This window comes from Triturus cristatus, chromosome 11 (genome assembly GCF_964204655.1).
Source record: "Triturus cristatus chromosome 11, aTriCri1.1, whole genome shotgun sequence".
Taxonomy (NCBI): domain Eukaryota; kingdom Metazoa; phylum Chordata; class Amphibia; order Caudata; family Salamandridae; genus Triturus; species Triturus cristatus.
The window spans coordinates 283,577,779-283,601,840 of record NC_140594.1 but is presented as its reverse complement, the minus strand read 5'-3'; the positions used below and the strand labels follow the sequence as shown (position 1 = coordinate 283,601,840).

Here is a 24,062-nt window from a genome sequence, read left to right as displayed (position 1 = left end):
TTCATAAATCTTGTGCTGTGTTGCTGTCATGCGTGACCTAACCATGTCTTTGAGGTAGTCCCTATGCTCTTGTTGTTTGAGGGACAGGTATTGTGACACAGCTGGGGAAGGATCGCTGGAGCATTGGGCGTCTGCCTCATGCAGCGCCAGCTCTAGTTTATTCAGTTCCTGTTGTTTACTACGCCTATAACCGGTGATAGCGACGATGGCGCAGCCTCTGAGTACTGTCTTGTAAGCTTCCCAAAGCACGGTAGGGGAGCTGACTGAGGACATATTTTCCTGGAAGTAATTATGAGTGGCAGTAGTGACAGCTTTCTTGATTGTAGGGATTTGCAGATAGTCAAGATAGATAGGATAGGTACGCTGCCATATCTTGTGACTCCTTGTGTATGTTAAGAGTATTGGGGAGTGATCTGAAATGCCTCTTGGCCTAATCTCCACAGACTCAACGTTTCTCAGACACATAGCTGAGGTGAAAAAATAATCGATCCTTGAAGGACTGTTATGGACCCCAGAATGGAAAGTGAATTGTCGTGTGTCAGGGTGCCGGTATCTCCACGCGTCAGTAAGTCCCAGCACCTCTATAGAGCTCCCGGTCTGGGAGACACCACTTGGACGTGGCCTGGCGGGGTATCGGTCTAAGGTCCCATCAATGGCATCATTAAAGTCTCCGCCAATCAATAATTCTCCCTCCGGCAGAGCAAGCAGAAAGTCACTAAGTGCTGGGAGCGTTATTGTGTGGAGGGCAGGAGGAATGTAGACCGACACAATATTAATAGGCCTCCCTTCCCATTGACCAGATATTGCCACAAATCGTCCATATTTATCTGTTTTTGTATGCTGTATTATGAGCTGCCACTGTTTTCTGACTAGAATTCCTACTCCTCTTGAGCCGGAGGTGAACTCCGAGTGTGCAATCATTGTGAACCCCCATCGATTCAAAGCTTTGCTGCATTACCAGTGAGGTGCGTCTCCTGCAAGAGAGCAACCGATGGAGCACACCTTTTTAAACAGTGTAATAACAGGCCCCATTTTATTTTGTCTCCCAAACCTGGTGATCCACAGCTTTAATGGCTCAAGGCGGGCTTTATATGACAAGTTGCCGGTATAATGGCCCCTCAGGCACCCCCACAGTGTTCACGTGATCTGCTACTGTGTGGAGTAATGAGGGAAGCCTTTCACGGCATCACCCAGGACCACCTTCGGGCTCCACCTTGGTGCCTCTATACTCCCAGTGCCTGTGTTACTCTCCCGAGACTCTCGAGTCATGTCCACGTTCATTGCCGGTGGCGGCTAGCCCCCGCAACACGGTACTGCAAGCGCTGTTATCTCTTCCCCATGCTATTAGTTCTCCGTCCTCCAACCGGGGGCCGACCCCCTTCAGCCACCGCAGCGTAGGCGTCTCCGTCCCGCATCCGCAGATCCCCACCTCCGTGTGCTGATGCAGCGCTACCAGCGCAGCCGGGCCTCTGCCTTCTGAGTCACCTCCGGGCCGCTCACGCGCTCCGCGGCAGCCACCGGACGTCACCACTTGAAGTCCCGGCTCGGACGATACTCGTAGGCCGTGGACCTTCTCTTCGGTGTTACTGCCCTGCGGCGGTTCAGTTTTCGCGGAGACTATCAGTAAGCATCACCGCGGCATTTAGGCATGCAGGGACGATGTCAAACGTTGATGTAGCAGCGGATAAGTGGCAGGATAGTTTGGGAGAGACTCCTTCGGCCTCAGAGCTCTCTCAGGCTGTGGCCATCTTCGCTGGCAGCTAGCCACGCCCCAGAATCTACATTTTTAAACGCCATCTCAAACTTGCTTGTCAGGATGGTTCAGTTCCTGCTTATTCTCAGTTGCCTAAACTCTTTCATCATCCCTTCCATGCAGGTCATGTTTGTCTTAATTCGATAAGTGGATTCCTGCAAGCGAGACGGCGTCAAGGAGGTCCCAGATTTCTGTGGCGTGTTTGTGGAGGGAACGCATGTTTAGGAGGATGCAGCTGAATCGGTCGGGTGCGCTGTTGGCTGGCAGGACGGCGAGAGAAGCTGGACTGTGGAGGTGGGCAAGGGTGTAGCTGCACTTTCGGCAGTTACTGCTAAATCAAAAGACTAGATGACATTCCAATTTGGCTCAGGGTCACCAGTGCTCAAAGCAGCGGTGTTCAGACTGGGACTGCCACAATTTGAAATCCTACGCAGTCAGGAGGATCCAAGTCCAATGTGGACTCTGTATTTTGGGTGCTGGATTACTGGGAGGGCAGAAACGTGTCACAAAGGAATCCTCAGAGCTGGATCCACTCTCAGTACAAACACCCAAAGGCAGTCTCAAAATGGGAGATGTGGCAGAGCTCCCGGGAATTATGTGTATTTTAGTGCACGGGTGTTTCACCACGCCAGTACTGTTTTGAGCCGCTACTGTACTAATTCAGCCCCACTGTGTTTCTGTGTATAGCTGCCTATCGAGTAGTTATCCTTCTTATATTAGCCACAATATTTGGCACACTGTAGTCAAACTGCAACTATCACCTCCTTTATTTATGCATGCAGCTTCAAAGTGGCAAAAAAACAGCCTTTTCACAGTAAGTAAAAAATTGAATTGCAAAACAATTTAGTTGGGATTTGTGCTTCTTTTTCAGCTGCTCAAGCACATCTCTGGTGAGACGTCAGCTCAAGGGTCAAATTTATTAGCCCTAAGTGACTTTTTCAATGTAGCAAATATAATGAACCCAGGCCACTCTCACATCAGTAACCATAATACCTGCTGCAACTTTTACCTCAATTACTTTCGCAGCTCCATCAGTCATGGCAAGCGGGCAGCTGAACAGGCCTGAAGATGGTGCGTAGAGGTACATCTTAGCCACCTGATATACTCGACTAAAAGAGAAAAACATTCTCGGAACAAGGAAAGGAGAAGCAGTAAATGAGCACAAAGCTGAATATAATTTTTTTTTTAAATGAGTCTACAAAGTAGGTATCCAGAGCATAAAAAAAAATACTAGTAAATTTAAGTATCCAGAAGCAGAATCTTCATTAAATTCATAAATAGAATGGCCCACCTTTGTGTGGGATCCAGGAACACGTTTAAGGAGAGATGTCTCTATTTTTAAGAAAAATTTCATAAAGATAAACTACTGATATCAAGGCAACATATTGTGATTTTTATAATGAAATCCACTAAAATTCAAATTTGAAAACACTTTTAGCCAATTAAATTTCAAACGAAATTGTGCAAAAGCATAACCAACAATACATGTCTTTCTAAAAATCACAACTTTTTATTGTTAAAGACAAATGAATAAGCAAAACTTTTAAGAACAAATTACTTCATAGGTTCAACATGTCAAGTCACTAGAGTCCCCTTCTAGGTGGCCTTATTCAACAAAGCAGTCAGGCACTAATGTATGAAGAAGACACAAGTAGAATATATCCAGGTCGCATGCAAGTACTCTAAGAGTCCAAAGGCTAAGGCACCATTACCCTAAGGTGGCAATTAAGGTTTCAATTATGTTCTGCTAGAAAGTTTATCATTGGCCCCAGCTTTAGGAAACAAGTATCTTCTTTGGTGAACAGATCATGTAATTTGCTTCCTTGGCATTGTGTGCCGTAGTTTGTTTGCCCAGAGGAGATAGTGCCTTTTTTCCACAGCCCTCTCATCAGCAACTTTACTGTAGCCAAGAAATGGGAAACGGGCTCTCTACTAAGGAGTCCCAGTAAACAGAACTACTCTTCTGTCAACACACCCATAGAAAGAAAATGTTACTTTTCAGGTCAATTTTGCATCATCCATTGGTTCAAAAATGTCCAAATGAGTTATGTAGAATATATGCTCCAAAACAGGTGCTGGTCTACGAACTCTGGGAAACTTCCCCTTCAGATGGTCGATGTATTTATTAACATTTAACCTTCACCAACACTTTTCATGGGACGGGCTTCCTACTCTGCTCAAATATTTAACACTGCAAATGCACATCCTATTCTGCACGCAGTCTCAAGGTTTCAGATTGAGTTCTACAGAACTCCAATTCAAACAAGAAGACAAAAACCCATTATCCAAGCGGGAGCCACTATCCTGGACAAGTAAGTGATTTTCCCTTCCTCTTACACCCACACAGGTTCTTGAGCAATCTTTTCCTCACAGAAACGAAGGACAATAGTCAATGTCCAGTGATAAGCCTAAAAGAGTTAAATAAATTACTGGTTTACAACCATTTCAAGATTGCAGGGTTCCATATATTGCAGGACATCCTTTTAGTGGACAACTGAATAGTAAGGTTGGGTCTGAAGGATGACCCCAATTTTCCTGCCACAGAGGAGATTCCTCTGGCATGTGGGATCAAGAGCTGTACGAGTTCTCGGCACTTCCCACTGGGCTCTCTTCTGGCCATTGTGGCCTCACCAAGATAATGAGGCCCACAGTAGAACTGGTATAGTCCAGAGGTGTTGTATTGATTAACCTATTTAGACAATATTTTGCGGGTGCATCAGGATGCCCTATGCCTCCGAATTGACCTGGACATGACATGTTCCCTCCTGCAAGACCTAGGTTTTGTTATTAACAATCAGAAAACCGAATCATCACCCTCTGGAATGATGAAGTTTTTGGGTTTTGTGATCAATGCGGTTCAACAGAATCTAAAGTGTCCCACAAAGAAGATGGTGGTCATTAGCAAAGATCTAAGACGAGCCCTGGCAAAAAAACAGGTTTACTTAAGGTACACAGCATGGGTAGTGGGTCTTCTGGCATTGTCAATCCAGGCTAATTTGCGAAGGCCCTTACACTATTTGGCCGGAAAGCGGCTGAAAACAGCTCACCTAGGGAAAGGTCTTACTAATGCAGTTCGAACAAGATTAACAGGAAACCAGAATAAGGTCCAGTGGTGGCTCGAACACATGAAGCCCTGGAACAGCAAAGCCATATTTGCAGTGCTTAATCTGTAAAAACATGGTGCAAGTGCCCTTGTCAGGAGGCCACTACAGCTTGCAACACCCATTGCCCTTGCCAACGCTAACAATCAAACAACTAAACATCACAGTCGTACTAATGTGACAATTCAAACTGTTCTAAGCCACCAAAGCTATAAGAATGGCTTGTGTGGTAGGTGTCAATAATTTTTAAAGTATATTGAATGAATTCAACTGTTGTTATTCTCATTTCTAAATGATGCAAACAGCGCCACCATGTGGCAGACAGACTATCATAAGAGCCGGTGTTGACAATTAAGTAACGGTGCAGAGCTGTGTAAACCACAGGCTCAAATTAAGCACTGCATATTTGCTTCAACTGCGGCAACAGTTATAAAATCAAATGCAAGTCTGTCAGGCTGCAGAGCTCGTTGCGGAGACGAGGGCGCTGGAGGCCTGTTGTCAGAGCAGGATCGAGAGCTGCAGAAGAGCTATCTGGAACTACTCATGGGATCCTTTGTGGTGTCTAACCAGAAACAGAGTGTCCTGCTCCATCATTACGAAGATGGGAAACGTGCTGGCGGTCCGACAAGTCAATGGCTCGGAGGGACACAATCAAAAGTTCTAGTGGTACTTGCCAAGGACTGTTGGCACTTCTGTCTGGATAGGATGGCTGGGATGCTTTTATATGATAATCGAGATCACATTGGTGGACATTTGTTTGCTGCTTGGCATTTATATTCCTGCACTTTGTTACTGTGTTTTGTGCTTGCTTTGGGGTGAATTAGCAAAATAAATGGAAAAAGTAATGTATATTTCTCGTTGCTTTGTCCTTAATAGCATTGAAACTTCCTTTATAATAACTAGGAAAAATTAAATTGTCAGCATTCATATTTGAATGCGATTCAGAAAACGTTGCATATGAATAAAGATAGGTAAACAATCTCTCTGTCATTCCTATGCCCCAATCACTAGTTAAGAACCTGGCAATATGATGTCATCTTGGTTAAGCCTAAATGTTGCTCTTTGTCCCATGATCAGATGCAGAAACGTTTCCCAGTAGACATCAACTTGAACCAGAAATGCAGTCAAGTATACTGTATGATCCGATAAAAAGTATGGTTGCAGTTCAACACTGTCCGGTTCAAGCTCATCCAAATCCGAAAGATATTGACTATGCACCATTTGAATAGCAAAAACTAATATTGCAATCCATATTATGAATACCATCACAAGCAAGCTCATCTACAGGTTCCTCTAGGGCGATTGTGTGTACAGACAAAACATTCTCTTTGATGCTTTACAGACACTGCCTGAAAGCATGTGTTTATTGCTTAGTTCCTTTTTGTCCTCTTTTTCAATAGAAGAGGCAGACTTATTTCACATTGCTAGCCCGTTATCTGTTGTAGTTCCAGTACAGAGTTCAGTATTTGTTGCTAATCCTACCAGAGGTTAAAGATGTTCACCTGACTTTATATCAATATTCAATTCCAATTATTTTTCCACCACTTGATCCAGAGGAGTAGACTGATCACAGATGGCGATCGGTCCTCAAGCAGTCATATGGAGGTGCCATGGCAATAATGGTGATGGGGAGGCGGAGACGCGTCCCATCGTGGAATATCTGTGTAGTACTGGCAGTGCTGGCCACATGGTAAGGTTTCACTTTGTCAACAGAGAATTGCCTCAGTTTCTTCTTGCCAGATAGGGAAGATAGAACTAAAGCACTTGTACCCTTTGTTGCAATTATTGTACGGTATTTGCTATCTGCATTACCTTATGGTAAGCAAGCTTAGAATATGAACGCATCCATGTTCAGATTTACTGTAAGTCTCATGTTCTGATGTTCCCCAGTTGTTTTTCATTGTAAGTTCTATTTCAGTTATGCTCTGTGTGGTCTCTTTAATAAATTCCAATTATTGGTATAGTGGATCACCTGTCCTACTTCATACTGCTACCAGTTCTCTATAGGATGGACCAAAGACTTCCTTCTCTGCAATCTTTTCACAGAATTGGTCCCAACCTTTTCAAAACCATCAACTGATAAAGGCAAAGTAGAACTTGTTATGTTCTCTTCACACAAGTCTTGCAAGTCCTACAGACAATCAAAGTGTGATGGTTCAAAAGCATATGTGCCACCTGGAAGATCTGTGATAAACATTTTAATGCTAAACCGCATATTGAATGATGTATGATCTAATAGTACTCACCTTGGTAAGTTAATAACTTACTGCGCCCTGCACACAAGTTTTGTAGCCAATTGCACCATTGCATGAGCTCCTCAAAGTGTCAAGATCTGCTCAAGCATACGGTTGCTCTTTTCAACTACACCATTGCTCCGGAGAATGAATGGCTAAATTCCCACTTCATGCAAGGCATTAGCTAACATCCTTTGAGGTGAATTCCACACCCTGATGGTTGTGAAAAGTTCTAACTCATCCAACGGCAACCAGACATAACAAATCTTTTGCAACTGTGTGAGACGTCGCATTGCCCGCAAGCTATACCCACATAAAGCAAGTGCCACTATATATACATCTACCAATTTTTTTATATTGCTTAACAGCTGGCAATGTGATACACATAAACTGTCCCCAATTATTCTCTCGTAATAGACTGGGTACCAGTCACTCTTGGTGCCTTTTCACCCCAATTCTACAGTCTTCAGTGTTGGCCTACAGAAGAGTGTGTCACTCTACGATTGGCCATGCCATGTATGTAGAAGCTGCATTCCTAAAAGGAGAGATCTATTGGCTATGCCAATGCTTGTTGTCTGAGACGTCATTACAGCTGCAATTTCTTTCTTTAAAACTGCTCTTTTAACAGTTTCATCTGCAGTTGAATTACCTTAGCCGTGAATTACTTCACTGAAATTTGCCAATATACCTTGTACATTCACTTGTGAAAGATTACTTCACATAGTAGCTATGTGTTCCCATAGTTGTTTTGATTTCATGGTTTTACCTCTTAAATCTCTGTATCTATTGGATATTTATTGATCAGAGCCATTGTGTAACCCTAAACACAGAAGGAACACTCTGACACCACTAATGTAGGAATTGGGGTATGTTTTGTAAGGCCATCAACTCTGCAACAACTCTGCATTTATTTCAGTGATTTTAACAGCTCAATGACCTCGGTGCTACATGTATGTATGAAGGATTTCAGACTCACAATTTTTAAAGACATCTTGTAGTACAGCATATTAAGCTGACTACCTTTTTTGCATACCTACAGCAGGTGTCACAAAACAATCACTCAGAGATGCAATGGTTTCACATTTGGAGTACGAGATACCACATGTGTGGATTATAAAAATGTTTGATTCCTCAATGAGGGAATATACTCAAATTGGATAGCAGGAGAAGTCTGTGTTAATCCCAATTGCCTCACGTTGTATAAAGTGCACGAGTTTGGTACTCTAGCATAGCAGCATTATATGAAGTGGGGCACTATAATCTTTTGTTATTGATGGCGATCTGAAAACCAGCAATGATTTTCTCATTAGGAGAAAACCTTTCTTCAGCAATGAAGTACAAGCCTGACTTGTTTACGATAAGAATTTTCTGACCCACATTAAAGAGTATGCAAGTAAACCCTATCTTACTTGGTACAACTCTAAATACCAAGTTACAATAATTATCTTGAGTTTTCAAGAAATTTGACGCGATCATATCCTTCTGTAGTGCTTTTAGGATTTGTGTGTTACAGTCATATCTTCCAACTGAAGGCAGGAGTAGTCACAGTGACATAATAATTAAGCATTTTAGCACATTGTGGCATGTTTATTTACAGATAAAAACCCATTAAAGTACACCAGGAATATAGAGACCTGACAGCTAACGTGGCAAGGGCAGCCAAGGAAGAGACAAGATACCGAGTGTATGATCACGGGGATAAACCCTATTTAAAATGATGGCGCTGAATGCTTCCAGTACATCCTCCAAAATACACCCTTCCAGGTACCTGACGACTACTTCAAATCCATACAGGGCGAGATTAGAAAGTTGCTGTGGGATGGCGGAGTGCCAAGAATAGGCTAAACAAACTCAGCAAGGGATGGTAAGACGGGGGAATAGCCCTCCCAGAAACTACTATAGAGAAGCGCAGCTAATGGTAATCAATCAATGGGCCCACCAGCCCATGACCTAACCTGCGTATCAGATGGATCGGTTGACGCTGGGACCCAGAGGATACCTACTGGCCCTCTATACCCCTCCAGAACACTATAATTGGCAGGTGCCATGGGTCTCACAGTTCAGACTTGGCACTCGACATTGGGCGAGATGGGTTGGAAAAATAGGATCACGCAGGACTCACCACTGTGGGAGTCCCACCTCCTTGACAGTTTGAGGGTAAGACAGGGATTCGACAGGTGGGACCTGTTGGTCATTTCGACAGTCATAGACGTGTGGAAGGGAGGGAGGATCAGACCATTCAAAGACATACAGAATGACTACAACCTAGCCCCTACGGAAGGGTTCAGATACATACAACTCCGACATGCCCTGCAAGCAGCATTGCCTAAGGGGAAGTCCCTCCCAGAATCTTCCCCTGTAGAGTGCAGATTACTGGAAGAGAATATTACTAAAAAGGCGACCTCACTAACCTATAAGAAGTTAATAAATCACACACCAGTCCAGCTGACTAACTTAAGGGGGAAATGGAAGAGAGACATTCCAGACTTGCAAGACGAGAAATGGACTGAGGCACTGGCTTCCCCCGAGAAGTGGCTGTCAGAGCCCGCTTCCGACTGGTGCAGTTCAAAAGCCTCCATAGGGCCTACATCCCACGCGCCACATTGGTAAAGATGGGGAAGCAAACAGAAGCTCTCTGTCGCAGGGGCTGCAGATTGGAAGGCTCCTTTTCCCATATTACATGGGCATGTCCACGAAATCAAGAGTATTGGGCAGCAATAATCCAGTGCTTAAACAAAGTGTATGGGAGTGAGCTGCTCGTGGGGGCAAAATGGTGTCTTCTTAATGTGTGGGAGCTGTCAGACCAAGGCAGAGGTGACCAAATAGGTGAGAACCTATCATTGATGATCGCCAAGAGGAATGTAGCATGATTATGGAGGTCAGACTCAATCTCCTCCCTGAGGGACTGGAAGGAGGATATGGATTGGTGCATGGTGGCAGAGAAGGCGGTCTATACTAACAGGGGATGCCCTCAAAAATGGGGGAAGGTGTGTAATAAATAGAATGAATTTAGAGGTAACCCATGTATGGCCCCAATGTCACAGAGGAGGTGGGAGGAAGCACATAAAAACATTGAGTGAGGGGAACCATAAGATGTGGCATCTTGCGGTGAAATGATAAGATTGTTAAGAATCCTAAAAATGCGACTAGGAGAGGTGACATGATATTAATTTATAACCATGGTGATGATGAATGTCTTGTTGTTTTCGAAATAAAAAGAATAAAAAATAACAAAATTAAAGTGTAAAGAAAAAGTTACTAAATCTGTAGATTTGCTACACCTGTAATGTTGATATCCTATATATACAATACTAACTCTAAATTACTTATTTTGCAGAAAATATCATAAGAATATTTTTATACCTTTGCAGTAATCTAGTTTATCTATACTGGATCTTTTCCAGGGTGACAAATGGAAGACATTGGGCTCATGGAGCTATCTTCATAGTGAAGCTTTAACTGCAAAATATGCCACAGACAGTGAGAAGCCTCCTCCTCTACAGGAGTTGGGCAGTGACTTACCTTGAAGTCACAATAGTGCGCTGGAAACTCCATCAAGTTCTGGAAACAAAAGCAACTGATACCTTTATTACGGTTGAAACCAAAGAGACCCTCTTAGAACCTCAAGAGAGACTATGGGGCACATGCATCAACATAGACAATAGTGATTCTGTAATTGCGATTATTAAGGAATCGCAATTAAAGAATCGCTATTGCCTATGTATGTAGGAATCGCATAACATTGTGCGATTCCTACAAATTCCTTAATTGCGACTCGCAAATTGCGACTCGCAATTAAGGAATTGATTCCCATTCATTGCTATGGGCCCAGAGCCCATACGAATGAATGGGAATTGCATGCGCAATTTGCAAGTACCCAATAGGTACTCGCAAATTGCGCATGCAATTTCAAGGGTGCAAGGGTTCCAATAGGATACCCTGTTGCACCCCTGAAATTACAATTTAACCACATGTTGCGCACACACATGCCCAAAGGGCGTGTGTGTAACATATGACTATGGAAAATGCACTTTAGATTGATGGTAATTTGCAATTCATATTGGCGAAATCGCGAACTTTTTTTGTTTAGTGCATTGGATTTAAGAAATTGCAATTTGCGATTCCTTAAATGCAATCGCAATTTAAGTAATCGCAAATTTAGCTTATTTCATAAATAGCGATTTTTGCATTTGGCATGATGCATCCCAAATACAAAAATACCGGTCGCAAAGGGGCAGATTCTGTGAATCTGCCCATTTGCTACCGGTTTTTAGGTTGATGCATGGGGCCCTATATCACTTAAATATTCACATTGAAGGCGACGTTAAACGCACCACTAAAGCTACATTCTGGGACAACTTAACTGAAACTTATGACATTCTCTTGGCGGAGGTCGATTGGCCTCCACTTTTTGTTCTTTTATGTCCCCAGGATGAGGATGTCATCCTCCCTTCTTTCTCGTCCCTGACAAGGTCAAACACACTTATGCATCTGAATGGGCCCTTGCTTCGGCCCCCGCTCTTTATAGTAATCATATTGGTTGGGATAAGGATTCCCCTTACCATGTTATTCCTACACACTACAGCCCTCCCATTCAGCCACAGCATCCTATTAAACAGGATGCAAAAGCACCCATTAAAGAAATTCTTTCCTAGCTGGAATACCAGGAGTAATTGAACCCTGTGTATCTCCGATAAATAATTCTCTTTTTCCTGTTTTGAAACCAGATCATTCATATTGCATTATCTTAGATTATATACATTCAACTGTCATACACGCACATTTGCTGTGCAAAATACCGACAGTACAGCATTCATAAATAATGTGGTCTGTAAAAAACATAACACCACTTTGGATATGTCCACTCGTTTTTTCAATCACAATTTGGCTCCTGAGAGACAAGACTGCTTCACCTTTAGTGCATTGGGATTTCAGATGCGCTACGCTCGACTTCCTATGGGCTAGAAGACCAGCCCAGGAGTTTTTGCGGCATGTATTGTGTCAATTCTTCATGAAACTGACCCTGATTCTCTGTCCTACATAGATGATATCTACTTGACGGATGAGGAATTAAACCCCCCTCTAGTGGGAGTAGATTGCATAATATTGCGATTTTCAGACCTTGGCTACTAGTTTAACTTAAAAAAATCAAATATAGCCTTTTTGACTGTCCATTTCTTGGGATATGAACAAATGAAGGAAAACATCTTGCCTTCACTTTCTGGAGAAGTGTGCGCAATTGCAGCCTCCAACTACTCATAAAAAAATTACAATACCTGCTAGGATTTTTGAATTGTGGCAGAACATATGTACCTGATTATGCAGAGCATATTAAACCACTCTATGCCTTAATACGCCCTGATTTTTCCACTTCCTCTGGACGCCGGAACACACTAACAAGCTTAGATCTTTACAATCTGACTTACTTGAAACACGCCACTTACATACATGTGTTAATACCACAAATAGATCAGATTTTCTTTTAGGTTCAAAATCCCCATGCTCTAAAAGATTTAAATATGCTACTTATAATGAAATTTGGAAATTGTCCAAAATGGAAGCTGCTGCTTGTTGTAAGACAAATTGACCAAGATAATTTGAAAAAAGTATTACCTTTGCTGCTAGGCCTTCCCCCCTGTGCTAAGCCTTTTTTTGGCTATTTGGTGTAGTTCGCGCTTAGGCCCCGTAACTTTTTGTCCACATAAGGCATCCACGCCAAATTTGCATCCATTTCTTTCAACATCCTGGGGATTGTAAAGGTACCCGGGGTTTGTGAATTCCCCTGGAGGGGTCTGAGAAATTAGCCAAAATACAGATACATTTTGTTTTTTTTAATCCAAAACGGGAAAAAAGTGCTGCAGAAGAAAGCATCTGTTTTTTTCCCTGCAGATGGTATCAATGAAGGGTTTGCAGTGCTACAATCACCATCTTCCAGCTTTCAGGAACATGCAGACTTTTGCCAGAAAACCAACATTTTCTACACAGTTTTGGCATTTTAGTGGGCATAGCCTACTTTTCCTATTTTCTGTGCTTTTAACCTCCTTCCAGTTAGCGGTAGAAATTGCAGAACCCATGAGACGTAAGTGGGACGTCTTTCGACCATGCCTGTTGTTTGCTAACAGGGAGGTACCAGAGAAATCCTTATGGTTCAGTGTGTTTGAATTGCTGTATGGGCACCCTGTGAGAGGAGCTTGGAGTCTGGTGAAGGAGGGCTGGGAGAAAACTCTTGGTAAGACACACCCAATATGTGTTCTGCTACATGCTGGCCTTCAGAAACAAGACAACGCTTCAGGAAGCTCGCTCAGGCAAACCTGAAAGCCAGTCAGGAGGAGATGAAACAATGGTATGACCAGAATAACACTCTGGTTGAGTTTCAGCCTGGTCAGAAAGTGTGGGTGATGGCACCAGTGGAGCCTTGTGCGCTCCAAGACAAGTGGACTGGTCCATCTGAGGTGGTGGCGCGCAGGAGTGATGTAACCCACCTTGTTAACTTGAAAAACTCCCAGGAAACCTTTGAGGGTTCTACACGTGAACCGCCTCAAACCTCACTTTGAGAGGTCTGAAGTGACAATGCTCCTGGCTACAGATGATGGAATGGAAGAGGAGAGTGAGCCTCTTCCTGACGTCCTGTCAGCCAAGGAACATGATGGGTCATTGGATGAAGTGAGCCTCTCTCCAACTCTGACCCCAGAGCAGCAGAGGGACTGTTGCTCGGTGCTGGGACAGTTTGCCGTACTCCAAGAATCACCCATTGGTGCGTCCATGATGTGGACACTGAGGACAGTTTACCTGTGAAGCATAACATTTAGAGAGTAACTGACAAAAGTCAGGGCCAGCATTAAGGAAGAGGTTTCCAAAATGATGGCGTTAGGGGTGATAGAGAATTCCAGCAGCCCCAGGGCTAGCCCAGTGGTCTTGGTTCCGAAAGCTGCTGCACCCGCTGCCACTCCTAAACTCCGGTTCTGCATGGACTACCGTGGGCTCAATGCCGTCACCAGGACTGACTCACACCCCATCCAAAGAGCGTAAGAGCTGATTGATCTGCTGGGAGCTGCCCGTAACTTAGCACGTTTGATCTAACATCTGGGTACTGGCAGATTGCCTTGACCGATGGGGCAAGAGAGAGGTCTGCGTTTTCAACCCCAGAGGGGCACTACGACTTACGAGTCATGCCCTTTGGGTTGAAGAACGCCCATGCCACATTCCAGAGACTTGTCAACCAGGTACTGTCCGGACTGGAGGAATTCAGCACCGCTTACCTGGGTGACATTGCTGTGTTCAGCTCCAGATGGGAGGAACACTTCCAACACCTCTGTGAAGTGTTGGAGGCTCTGCAGAAGGCAGGCCTCACTATCAGATGAGAGGTAAGAATCCAAAAATATTGAGGTTGTCCATCTCCCTACAGGGAATGGACTTTAAGGTCGAACACCACCCTGGTACAGAACACACCAATGCTGATGGTCTGGCCAAATTCTTCCGCCTTAGTGATGAGAACTCCCAAGAGGGTGGGTAGTTCTCCCCATCTTTCAGATGGATGGGACATGTGTTAGACTTGGCATCTTTGGCGTGGTTTCCCCTGACGTTTTGCCTCTACCACCTGTATGTTTGATGCTGTGCTTGATTTCGTTTATGCTGGCTTAGATGCTTTGGGCACTCTGCCACTTCTGATCAGTGTCAAAGTGCAAGTGCTCCCTGTATAACGTGTTGTTACAATTGGTTCTCCCCGATTGGCATATCTGATTTACTGGTAAGTCTCTTGTAAAGTGCACTGAAATGTGCCAGGGCCTGTAAATCAAACGCTACTAGTGGGCCTGCAGCACTGATTGTGCCACACACATGAGTATCTCTGAAAAGGTAACTCAGGCCTGCCACTTCAGAGTCTGTGTGCAGTTGTTAACTGGCATGTCGACTTGGCAAGTGCACCCACTTACCAGGTCCTAACCTTCCCTTTTCCTACATGTAAGGCACCCCTATGGTAGGCCCAAGGTACTCTCCTGGGCAGTGTGCTGTGTATGTGAAAGGTAGGACATGTACTGTTGTGTGTGACATGTCCTGCTAGTGGAATACTGCCAACTTCGTTTTTCACTATTGAAAGGCTATCTTGCCCCATAGGAAAGAATCGGAAATGCTGTGTAATATCTTACAAGTATAACTTCCCATTGGGACAAGATAGAGAAATAAAGTTTAGGCTCTCTGAACTCAGAATTTAATAACACATCTTTTAGTAAAGATGGTTTTTAAATGATGTGTTTGAAAATGCCACTTTAAGAAATTAGGCTTTTTCTTGTTTAACCATTCTGTGTGCCTCTGCTTGTTTATGTATTGACAGTCTGGTTTTGGAGTGACAGGGGCTGGGGATGTGCATTCACTGCAGGCATCCACTGGGAGGAGGGGGGGTTGAGGTGTGCCTGGCCCTTCCTGAATGACTCAAAGCTGAGCTGAATGGGGCTCAGCTGAATATAGAGTAGTGCAAGGAGATTTCCTTGCACCTGAATAGGGCCGGTCTCTCTTGCACAATGCGGTCTCCACCCCCTGTGGTCATACTGCACCAGTGAGGACCGAACTGGTTTGGACTGGGCTTAGAGACCCTTGCACAAAGAGAACAAAGACATTTTGGGGCATAAGTATTAGACCTAAAATCCCTGACCTTTAGATTACTTCTGGAATCAAGAGGAACCTTTGCAAAGGAGAAGAGCTGGAGAAACTGGAGGAGGAGTACTGCCCCTTTGCTGTGTGCTGTCTGGGGTTGGCCTGCAGTAGCTGTTTTCGCCAAGGAAAGGACAAGGACTTTGCTGTGTGCTGTGTCCCCCTGCTTGAAGGAGCTCTCCAAGGGCTTGACTTCACTCCCAGCTCCCTGAACTTCCTTGCTGGGATTTCTGACCTGCCAAGAGGTGCCTGTGACTGTCTTGGGCCTCTGGAGTTTGTTCCTGCTGTTGGGAGCTGGAAAAGCAATGCAAGTACAAAAAAAAAAAGGAAAAAAAACGCATTGCTCTTCTTGTGGCTGTTTTCCCGACGAGAAGAATCTCCACGTATCGCCGCTGCTAACACCGACCCAGCGCCTGTCTCCACGGCAAGAAACGACCCATCACAGGATTGCGACTGAAGAAACCTACGCAGCCCCGCTCGACTCCACCGCATCGATCGCCAATGCATCCCTGATTTCCACGCATCGTACTCAAGCGGCAAGTTTTTCCAACGCATCGCCCACAGGACCAGAATAATCTTGGAGTCGACGCATCGCTTCCCTCTACAGACCGGATCGACACATCGCTTTTCCTGAGTGCAGCAGAACTGTCCCATTGCCTCCCCATGGCCTCAGGAACCGACACATCTCTTTGTGTTATCAACGCTTCCCCTCTCCATGGCTGTTTTGCCTTGTGAATTTTGTCATAACTACAGGTACTTTGAGAGACACCACGCATTCATCGTTTTCTATGGACCCAGTTGCTTAAAACATTTTTTTTTTTTGAAAATTTTATTGAACAATAAATCCATTACAAGCATGGGCCTACAACCACCAGGGCCGGCCGCTAGATTCAGAAAGGATCATACAGTTCTTAAGGCAGTAGTCGACTCCCGGGGCCCAGCCCCGTACATGGCTCCGGATAGTCCTAGGGAAGCAGGATACATAGGTTTAACATAAATAACAAATAAAAACAAAAGGCGAGGCATAAGGGCAAAAAGTGTGGGTCAGGCTACCTCCGGGGGACTCTACTTCAGACCTTCAAATAGCTATCAAGAGGAAGGAGTACTGATAGGTCGGGGTGGGGGGTCACGGGAGAGGAACGTCTATATTCGGTTATTCCAAAAGTCGCAAGGAACCATCAAGGGTCAGGGGGACAAAGCAATATCGGTGTCCACTAGGGGGGGGAGTACAGATACCCCCACGATACGCGTTCCATTGCCCCCAGATTCTACCCCATGCCCCCGGTTTACCACGAGCCACATACACAGTCTTCTCCCTGAACATGCACCAGTCCATGTTCTCCTTCCATACGGACACGGTGGGAGGCCGCTGGGAACCCCATAGCTGCGCTATATCTCTCTTGGCAATCATGTTCCCCAGGGCCGCCCACCGAGTCTGAGCCGCGTTATAATCATTGGGCTCCCACACATTCAGGACACAGCGACGCACCTCTGGCAACAGCGCAACCCCGGTGACTTGTCCCATGACCACATGAACCCGGCGCCAGTATTCAGCCACCTCGCGGCACTCCCAAAGGATATGGAGAAAGGTGGCACTGAGCCCACATCCCCGCTTACAGAGCCCGTCTTCAGAAAATCCCATCGAGACCAAACGGGGACCCGTCACATACACCCGGTGGAGAATCTTAAGCTGGACCAGGCGGAGACGGGCTGGAATGGCCACTTCCTTGGGGGACGACAGTGCGGACTGCCAGTCCTCGTCGTCCAGTTCCACCCCATCCCCCGTCCACGCCTCCCGGAGGCGCACCAAGAGGTCAGCCCGATTATTGATAAGTTTTTTATAAATTAAAGAGATAGTACTGTCGGGGACATGACCATCGAGTATGCGGTCCTCGAGGGGCGAAGAAGCCGGGATCTTGGTCCCCTCCCCAAAAACAGAGAGCAGGGCATGCCGAACCTGGGCGTAGCGAAAGAACTCCCTTTCCGTAAGTTCGTATTCGCTCTGGAGCGCCGCAAATGTTTTAACCGCACCCTTAATCCATAAGTCTCCCACTCTACTAATACCAATCGTGTCCCAACGTTCAAACCCCTTCGTTGTCCAGAGGCTTCCCAGTCGGTCGGAGGCAAACAGGGGAGTAGCACATGTTAATCGCTCACTCCAGCCCATGGCTACATTGGCCGCCCTCCAGATCCGTACCGCAATCTTAGTAGGGCCCGTAAGGGTCCGTCCAGCCGAGCTGGAATAAAGTGCCCTGTTATAGTTTCCGCCGGGAAGCAGGAATTTATCCATCTCATACGCCGGATTCAAGCCAGGCGCATACGTGGCATGGTTAATGGCCGATAGCTGTGAGGCCCAATAATACCTGCGAATGTCGGGAAGCGCGATGCCCCCGTCATACCAGGGGAGAGTAAGCTTTGCCAGAGCGATACGAGCCCGTCCGTCCCACACCAGTCTCCTCTGCAGGCTCTCCACCTCCCGAAAGTAGGACACAGGAATGACATCGAAGGAGTTCTGAAGTGCATAGAGGAATCTGGGAAGGGACATCATTTTAAACAGCGCTGCCCGACCCAGCGGGGACAAGGGCAGCTTACACCACCGAGCCGTGTCCTCCCTCAAACGCCGAAGTGGAAGCAGGAGATTCTGCTCATAGCGAGCCACCGGGTCCATCGAGACGTATATTCCCAGGTATTTCAAGCCGGACAGAGATAATTGGATCGGAAGCCGAGGCGGCAAGAGAGGAGGGTCGCCGGAGATAGGATAGACACAGGATTTAGACCAGTTGATCGTTAGACCCGAATTTCTCCCAAAGGAAGTCAGAACATCAAAGAGAACATTAAGCGACTGCCGCGGCGAGGTGAGATACAGGAGAATATCGTCTGCATACAACGAGACCCGATCCTCGAAGCCCGGGGCCCACCGGATCCCTCTGATCGAGGGCTCCCAGCGGAGCCAAGCAGCGAGCGGCTCCAGGGCAAGAGTAAAGAGCAGAGGGGACAACGGGCACCCCTGCCTCGTACCCCTACCGAGAGCGAAGGGCCGAGAGACCCGACCATTAACCACCACCTGAGCCATGGGTCCCGTGTAAAGAAGCTTCACCCAGCCAAGAAATCCTTCCCCAAAGCCGAATTTGGTCAAGACAGCCCAGAGGAATGGCCACTCGATGGTGTCAAAGGCCATCGTGGCGTCTAAAGAAACCAGCACGGCCGGTTCGGAGAGGTACGCCGCCCTGGCGAGGGCGCCGTGAAGACGCCGCAAGTTAAGAGCGGTGTTACGGTGAGGGATGAAGCCGCATTGATCAGGATGAATCAGATCGCAGATGACGCTCAACAAACGATTGGCAAGGACTTTGGCCAGGATTTTAGGCTCTGCGTTTAGCAGTGAAATAGGCCTATAGGAGGCACAGCGGTCTCGTGGCTTACCGTCCTTGGGGATCACGACTATCGTAGCCAGACGCTGGTCGTCAGGAAGGGAGCCTGCCTCAAGGGACTCCTGAAACATACGACGGAGGAAGGGCGCGAGTTTATCCGGGCGCAACTTATATAATTCAATAGGCAGACCGTTGGGACCCATCGCCTTGCCCGAACGAAGGGACCGAATCGCAGATGCAATTTCATCTACAGACAAGGGGGCGTCCAGCTGCTCACGGTCTTCGACGGACAGGCAGGGCAAAGCAATATCCCTCAGCAGAAGGCAAGAGTCTTCCTCGTCCCTATCAGTCACCGGGGAGTACACGGCCCGGAGGTGGTCAGCAAAACATTCCACAATCTCACCAGGCTCAGTCACACACACTCCATCCGAGACACGCAGCTCCGGGACCACACGATTCACTCTCTCCTTCTTATCCAGCCACGCAATCAACTTTCCCGCCTTGTCCCCGGCATCATACAATCGACCCTGTCGCTCCCTATACATCGTTTTGGCAGTGTCAGTGACAAGAGACCTGTATTCAAACTGTTTCAGGCTGAGGGCATGGAGCCCGTCCGGAGTGACACCCGTCTCCAAGGCCGACTCCAGCCCCGAGATGTCAGTCTCCAGCTTCACCACTGCCTCACTCTTATGCTTCTTAGCCACCACTATCTGGGAGAGGGCGTGTCCGCGGATTACGGTTTTAAAGGCTTCCCACAGGGACCTTGCGGACGACACCGACCCCTCGTTTTCAAGGAAGTATTGGTCCATAGCCTTAACCAGACTGTCGCGAGTCGTAGGGTCTCGCAGGTACCACGGGTTGATGGGAGCGATCCGCCCTGCAGACCGCGACTCGGTGTCAAAGAGCAGCCACAGCGGGGAATGATCGGAGATACCCCGCGCCAGGTGCCTAATCTCTCGTATCCGACCAGTCTGTGCCGCGGGCATAAGGAAATAGTCTAACCTAGAAAGACTCCCATGCGCCCCAGAGTGAAAGGTGTACTGACATTGGGTCGGATGCATTAATCTCCAACTATCTACCAGACCGAAGGTCTCCAGCAGTCCACCAAGCCATGCCTGGGCAGCGGGGAGGGCCCTGGGTGGGTGACGATCCAGGTCACCCGAAACCACCGAATTAAAGTCCCCGCCCATAAGCAAAAGACTATCCGGAAGTTCAAGCAGCATTCGACCCAAGTCCGCAAAGGTGGAGTTCTGGAGGCCCGGGGGGACGTAAACTGAGACCAAGGAAAGGGGCTGCCCCTCCCACCTCCCAGTCAGACACACATAGCGCCCTCTGTCATCCGAGATTACCCTAGTGATATCCAACGGAAGTGAGGATCGCAGGAGAATGCCCACCCCCCTGGAACCAGTTGTGAAACCAGAATGGGCCACGAGGCGGTATCCCCCCCTGTTCATTGCATGACAAACATTACCAACCAGATGCGTCTCCTGGATAAACACCACATCAGGAGTCAGACGGCGCAAATACTGCAGTACTACACCCCGTTTGATACGGTCCCCCAACCCATTGACGTTCCATGACATCAGCCTCAACCCGTCCCCCCCCATTCCCTCCAATAGATCAAAGGCCCCCCATTCAGTAGCACAGTTCCCGAATCTGGACAAAAATCAGTACCTCGCCCTGCAAACAAAAAACACACAGCAAAACAACCCCTCCCTCCCCCCAACCCCCCCCCAAATCCAACTCCCCCCACCCTGCACCCCTGCGGGCCAGAAAACCCCCCCAACTTGCAGTGTGCCTGTCGCCCTCCTAACCCCATTCTACGAAAAGACCCCGGAGGAGGAAAGGGACCCGTCCCCGCCCGCCCCCCACACAGGTCCTAGTGAGACAAAATGAACAAAAGAAGTAAAACCCAGCTGAACAGTGCAAAATGGCAGAATCAAGGACCAAAAGTCACTCCAAAGGGGACCCGTCACCTTCGGCGCCTGCAGAGGGCCCGGGACGGCCACCTCTGTCCGGCAGCGAGTCCAGCCAGTCACTCACGGCCACAGGAGAGTCAAAAAAGGCAGTCCGATCCTCATGTTCCACTCGGAGTTTTGCAGGGTAGAGCATAGAGTACTTTAGGCCCAGTTCACGGAGACGACGCTTCACCCCCTGGAATCCCATCCGCTGTTTCTGGACAAGTTGGGTAAAGTCCGGATAAAAGTTAATGGATGAGTTCTCATGACGAACCGGGCCGTGGACCCGTGAGGCCTGCAGAATCGCATCTTGGTCTCTATAGTGGAACAGTTTGGCCACGATAGGCCTCGGGGGGGCCCCCGGCCGCGGCCGACCGCCCGGAACTCGATGGGCCCGCTCCACGGCAAAGAACTTGCTTAGGCCTGCAGGGGCCAACTGTTGGAGGATGAGTTCCTCGACCAGGAGGTCAACCGGGCGGTTGTCGGAGGACTCCGGTACGCCTATGACACGGATGTTGTTGCGTCGGGCCCGTCCCTCGAAGTCCTCCAGCCGCCGAGCCATCTGATCGTTGACCGCCTTAATGTCACCCAGCGCGGCCTGCAGGTCCGACACATCCGCACCAAGGGTGGAGGTCCGCGCATCGAGAGCCTGAACCCTCTCGTTAGTTTTGGAGAGATCTGCCCGAATTAAGGTGACATCGATTGCCACCGTGTCGATTTTACGGGCCAGGGCCTCGTATTGCGTGGCGATGGTTTCCCTGATGCCATCAATGGCGCCCATGATGTCCTGCAGGGAAAGCTCCGGAGAGACGGTCGTGCCACCGCCGGCGGCATCCGGGGGGGGGCCGGTCGCTCCAGGGGACCCTCTGCCCTGAGTGTAGCGGTCCATGTTGTTGGCCTGGACCGGTCCCCCGCGGAGGGAGGCCTTAGTCTTACGCCCCTCGGGGCCCCCCTTGCCCCCCATGTGGTCACGGATACCGAAGGGGACCGCCGATCAAGAGTCGTAGGGGCACCGGCACCGCAGACCAGCGCCTCACCAGGGACCACAAGATAGCGGTGCGGGGGGACCCAAGGCGATGGGCACACTAGTGGCAGGTGGAGACAAGGCCTCGTGCAGAGGCCAAGGAAACACCCCGCCACATCAAGTGCGTTCGCAGGCCAGCCCCCTGAAGTCCGAAAGTGAAACCGAAAGTGGTAGAGCGGCCACTGGCACCGCACTGCAGCCGCTTAAAACATTTTTTAAGTCATATTCTTAATACTTGTATGTTGGATTTTTGTTGTTTTGGTCTTGTTGAGTTTAGATAAAGATACTTTTTTTTTTCTAAACTGGTGTGGTGTCCATTTGTAGTGTTATCACTGTATTACTGTGTGTTTTGAGTACAAATACTTTACATATTGCCTTTGGGATAGGCCTGTCTGCTCGTGCCAAGCTACCCGGGGGTGAGCAGGGGTTATTTAAAGTGTGTATCCCACTTACCCCGACTAGAAGCAAGGGTTCCTATTTGGACAAAGGTACCTACCTCTGCCAACTAGAGCGCTCATTTCAAACAATCCTATTTTCACCTAAAGAGAGGTGGTACAACAACCTATCCCTTCTGCCTCAACATCTACAAATAAAGGTTCCAAGTCAATAATGAATATTACAGCTCAAAAATATTATGAAGTAAAAAAGAAAGTGCAAACAAAGTCACTAGTAATGAAAGGAAACAAAAAGAAACGAAGATTCTCAAGACTGAAATTCCGTAAATAAAGTTTCCACAATTAGATCCTCTAGAAACCGACCAACAAGAAGGAAAAAAAACACAAAAAAACGCCGGAAAATCTTCAAAACTAAACCCTATCCAGGAAAAAGGATCATTACAAAAGTCTTCTTGGGATGACTCATCCCAACATCTGAATCCTCAAGCTGAAAATGCAATAAGACAAAATGTTCCAAATTCTTATTATCCAACTATCCAACAAACCTCAGTTCCAAATACTATAGATTTACCTGTAGAGAACAAATCTCATCATCATTTGCACGCCAGCGATTTCAGACCTTTATGCGACAGGCAATGATCTCTTAAATCGCAGATGGATACTGAAACATCTACAGACTCTTCCCACTTTTCATTCATTTTCATCTCCAGAATAAAACCAGTCTACTTTCCAGATATATGTAATGTGGCAATAGCAAGAGTGGAATTTTGGTCTAATTTGTACCATTGATAGTTTTAAAAGAAAGTGAAACGCTACATAAAAAAGATTTGATGGTATCGGAGTAAGCCCCAAAATAACCTCAAGAACCACAGTCCTAACCTGGAAGAAGTTATCTCAGCCCCAAAGCAATCTCCAGATTGCATCTTCACACACTGCATCAGCAGAAAATATGATAATCTAACTTGGAGACGCAGACAGGATAATCTGGAATGATAATCCATCTCAGTCGGAGGATGTATCCCAGAAAAACCCTAGGTCCTGGATCGCGAGTTCCTTAAACGGCAATAGGCAGGGAAGAGTATTTAAAGTTTCTTTTTAGCAAGACTATTAACATCATTTTTTGGAATATGGCAGGGCTTGAACCTATAAACGTATCTAATTTATTAGAAACATCAGCAATTGCCTGAGACCTGGGCTTTAAAAGAGTTTAGACAAACAGACTATTTTGTCTTTGAGATACAAACAGCAAAAGTGAGCCAAGGACTTGCAAAGGGAGGTCTTGCCATTCTGTTTTCCGAGAAAATCAAGTGGGATTTCGAAACTGTTCATTTACCGAGCAAAAACGTTCAGTGCTTTAAGCTAAAAATACCGAAGGAGAGTTCCACCCTTGCAGACACACTTCTCCTGTTTAATATTTACGTTCCCCCGGGCATAGAAACAATTCAATGCTGGTCCATATCTTTGATTTCATCAAATCTACCTTAGACCCAGAAAAAATCCACAAATCCTTCTATTGGGAGACTTTAATGCGAACATTTCCAACAGTTTGGTAACAGCTTCTAGGAGCAATGACTTAGATGAAT

The 24,062-nt window shown here is 46.9% G+C and overlaps 1 protein-coding gene across 1 annotated transcript in view; it reads right to left on the bottom strand.

Annotated features, from left to right (window-relative positions):
• LOC146784046 (acyl-CoA dehydrogenase family member 11-like) overlaps positions 1–24,062 on the bottom strand; it is a 502,630-nt gene that overhangs the window by 362,152 nt on the left and 116,416 nt on the right. Inside the window, exon 4 of the mRNA XM_085635447.1 lies at positions 2,763–2,862. Within this exon, the coding sequence (XP_085491573.1) occupies positions 2,763–2,862 (100 nt within the window). The remainder of the gene's footprint in view (positions 1–2,762; positions 2,863–24,062) is intronic.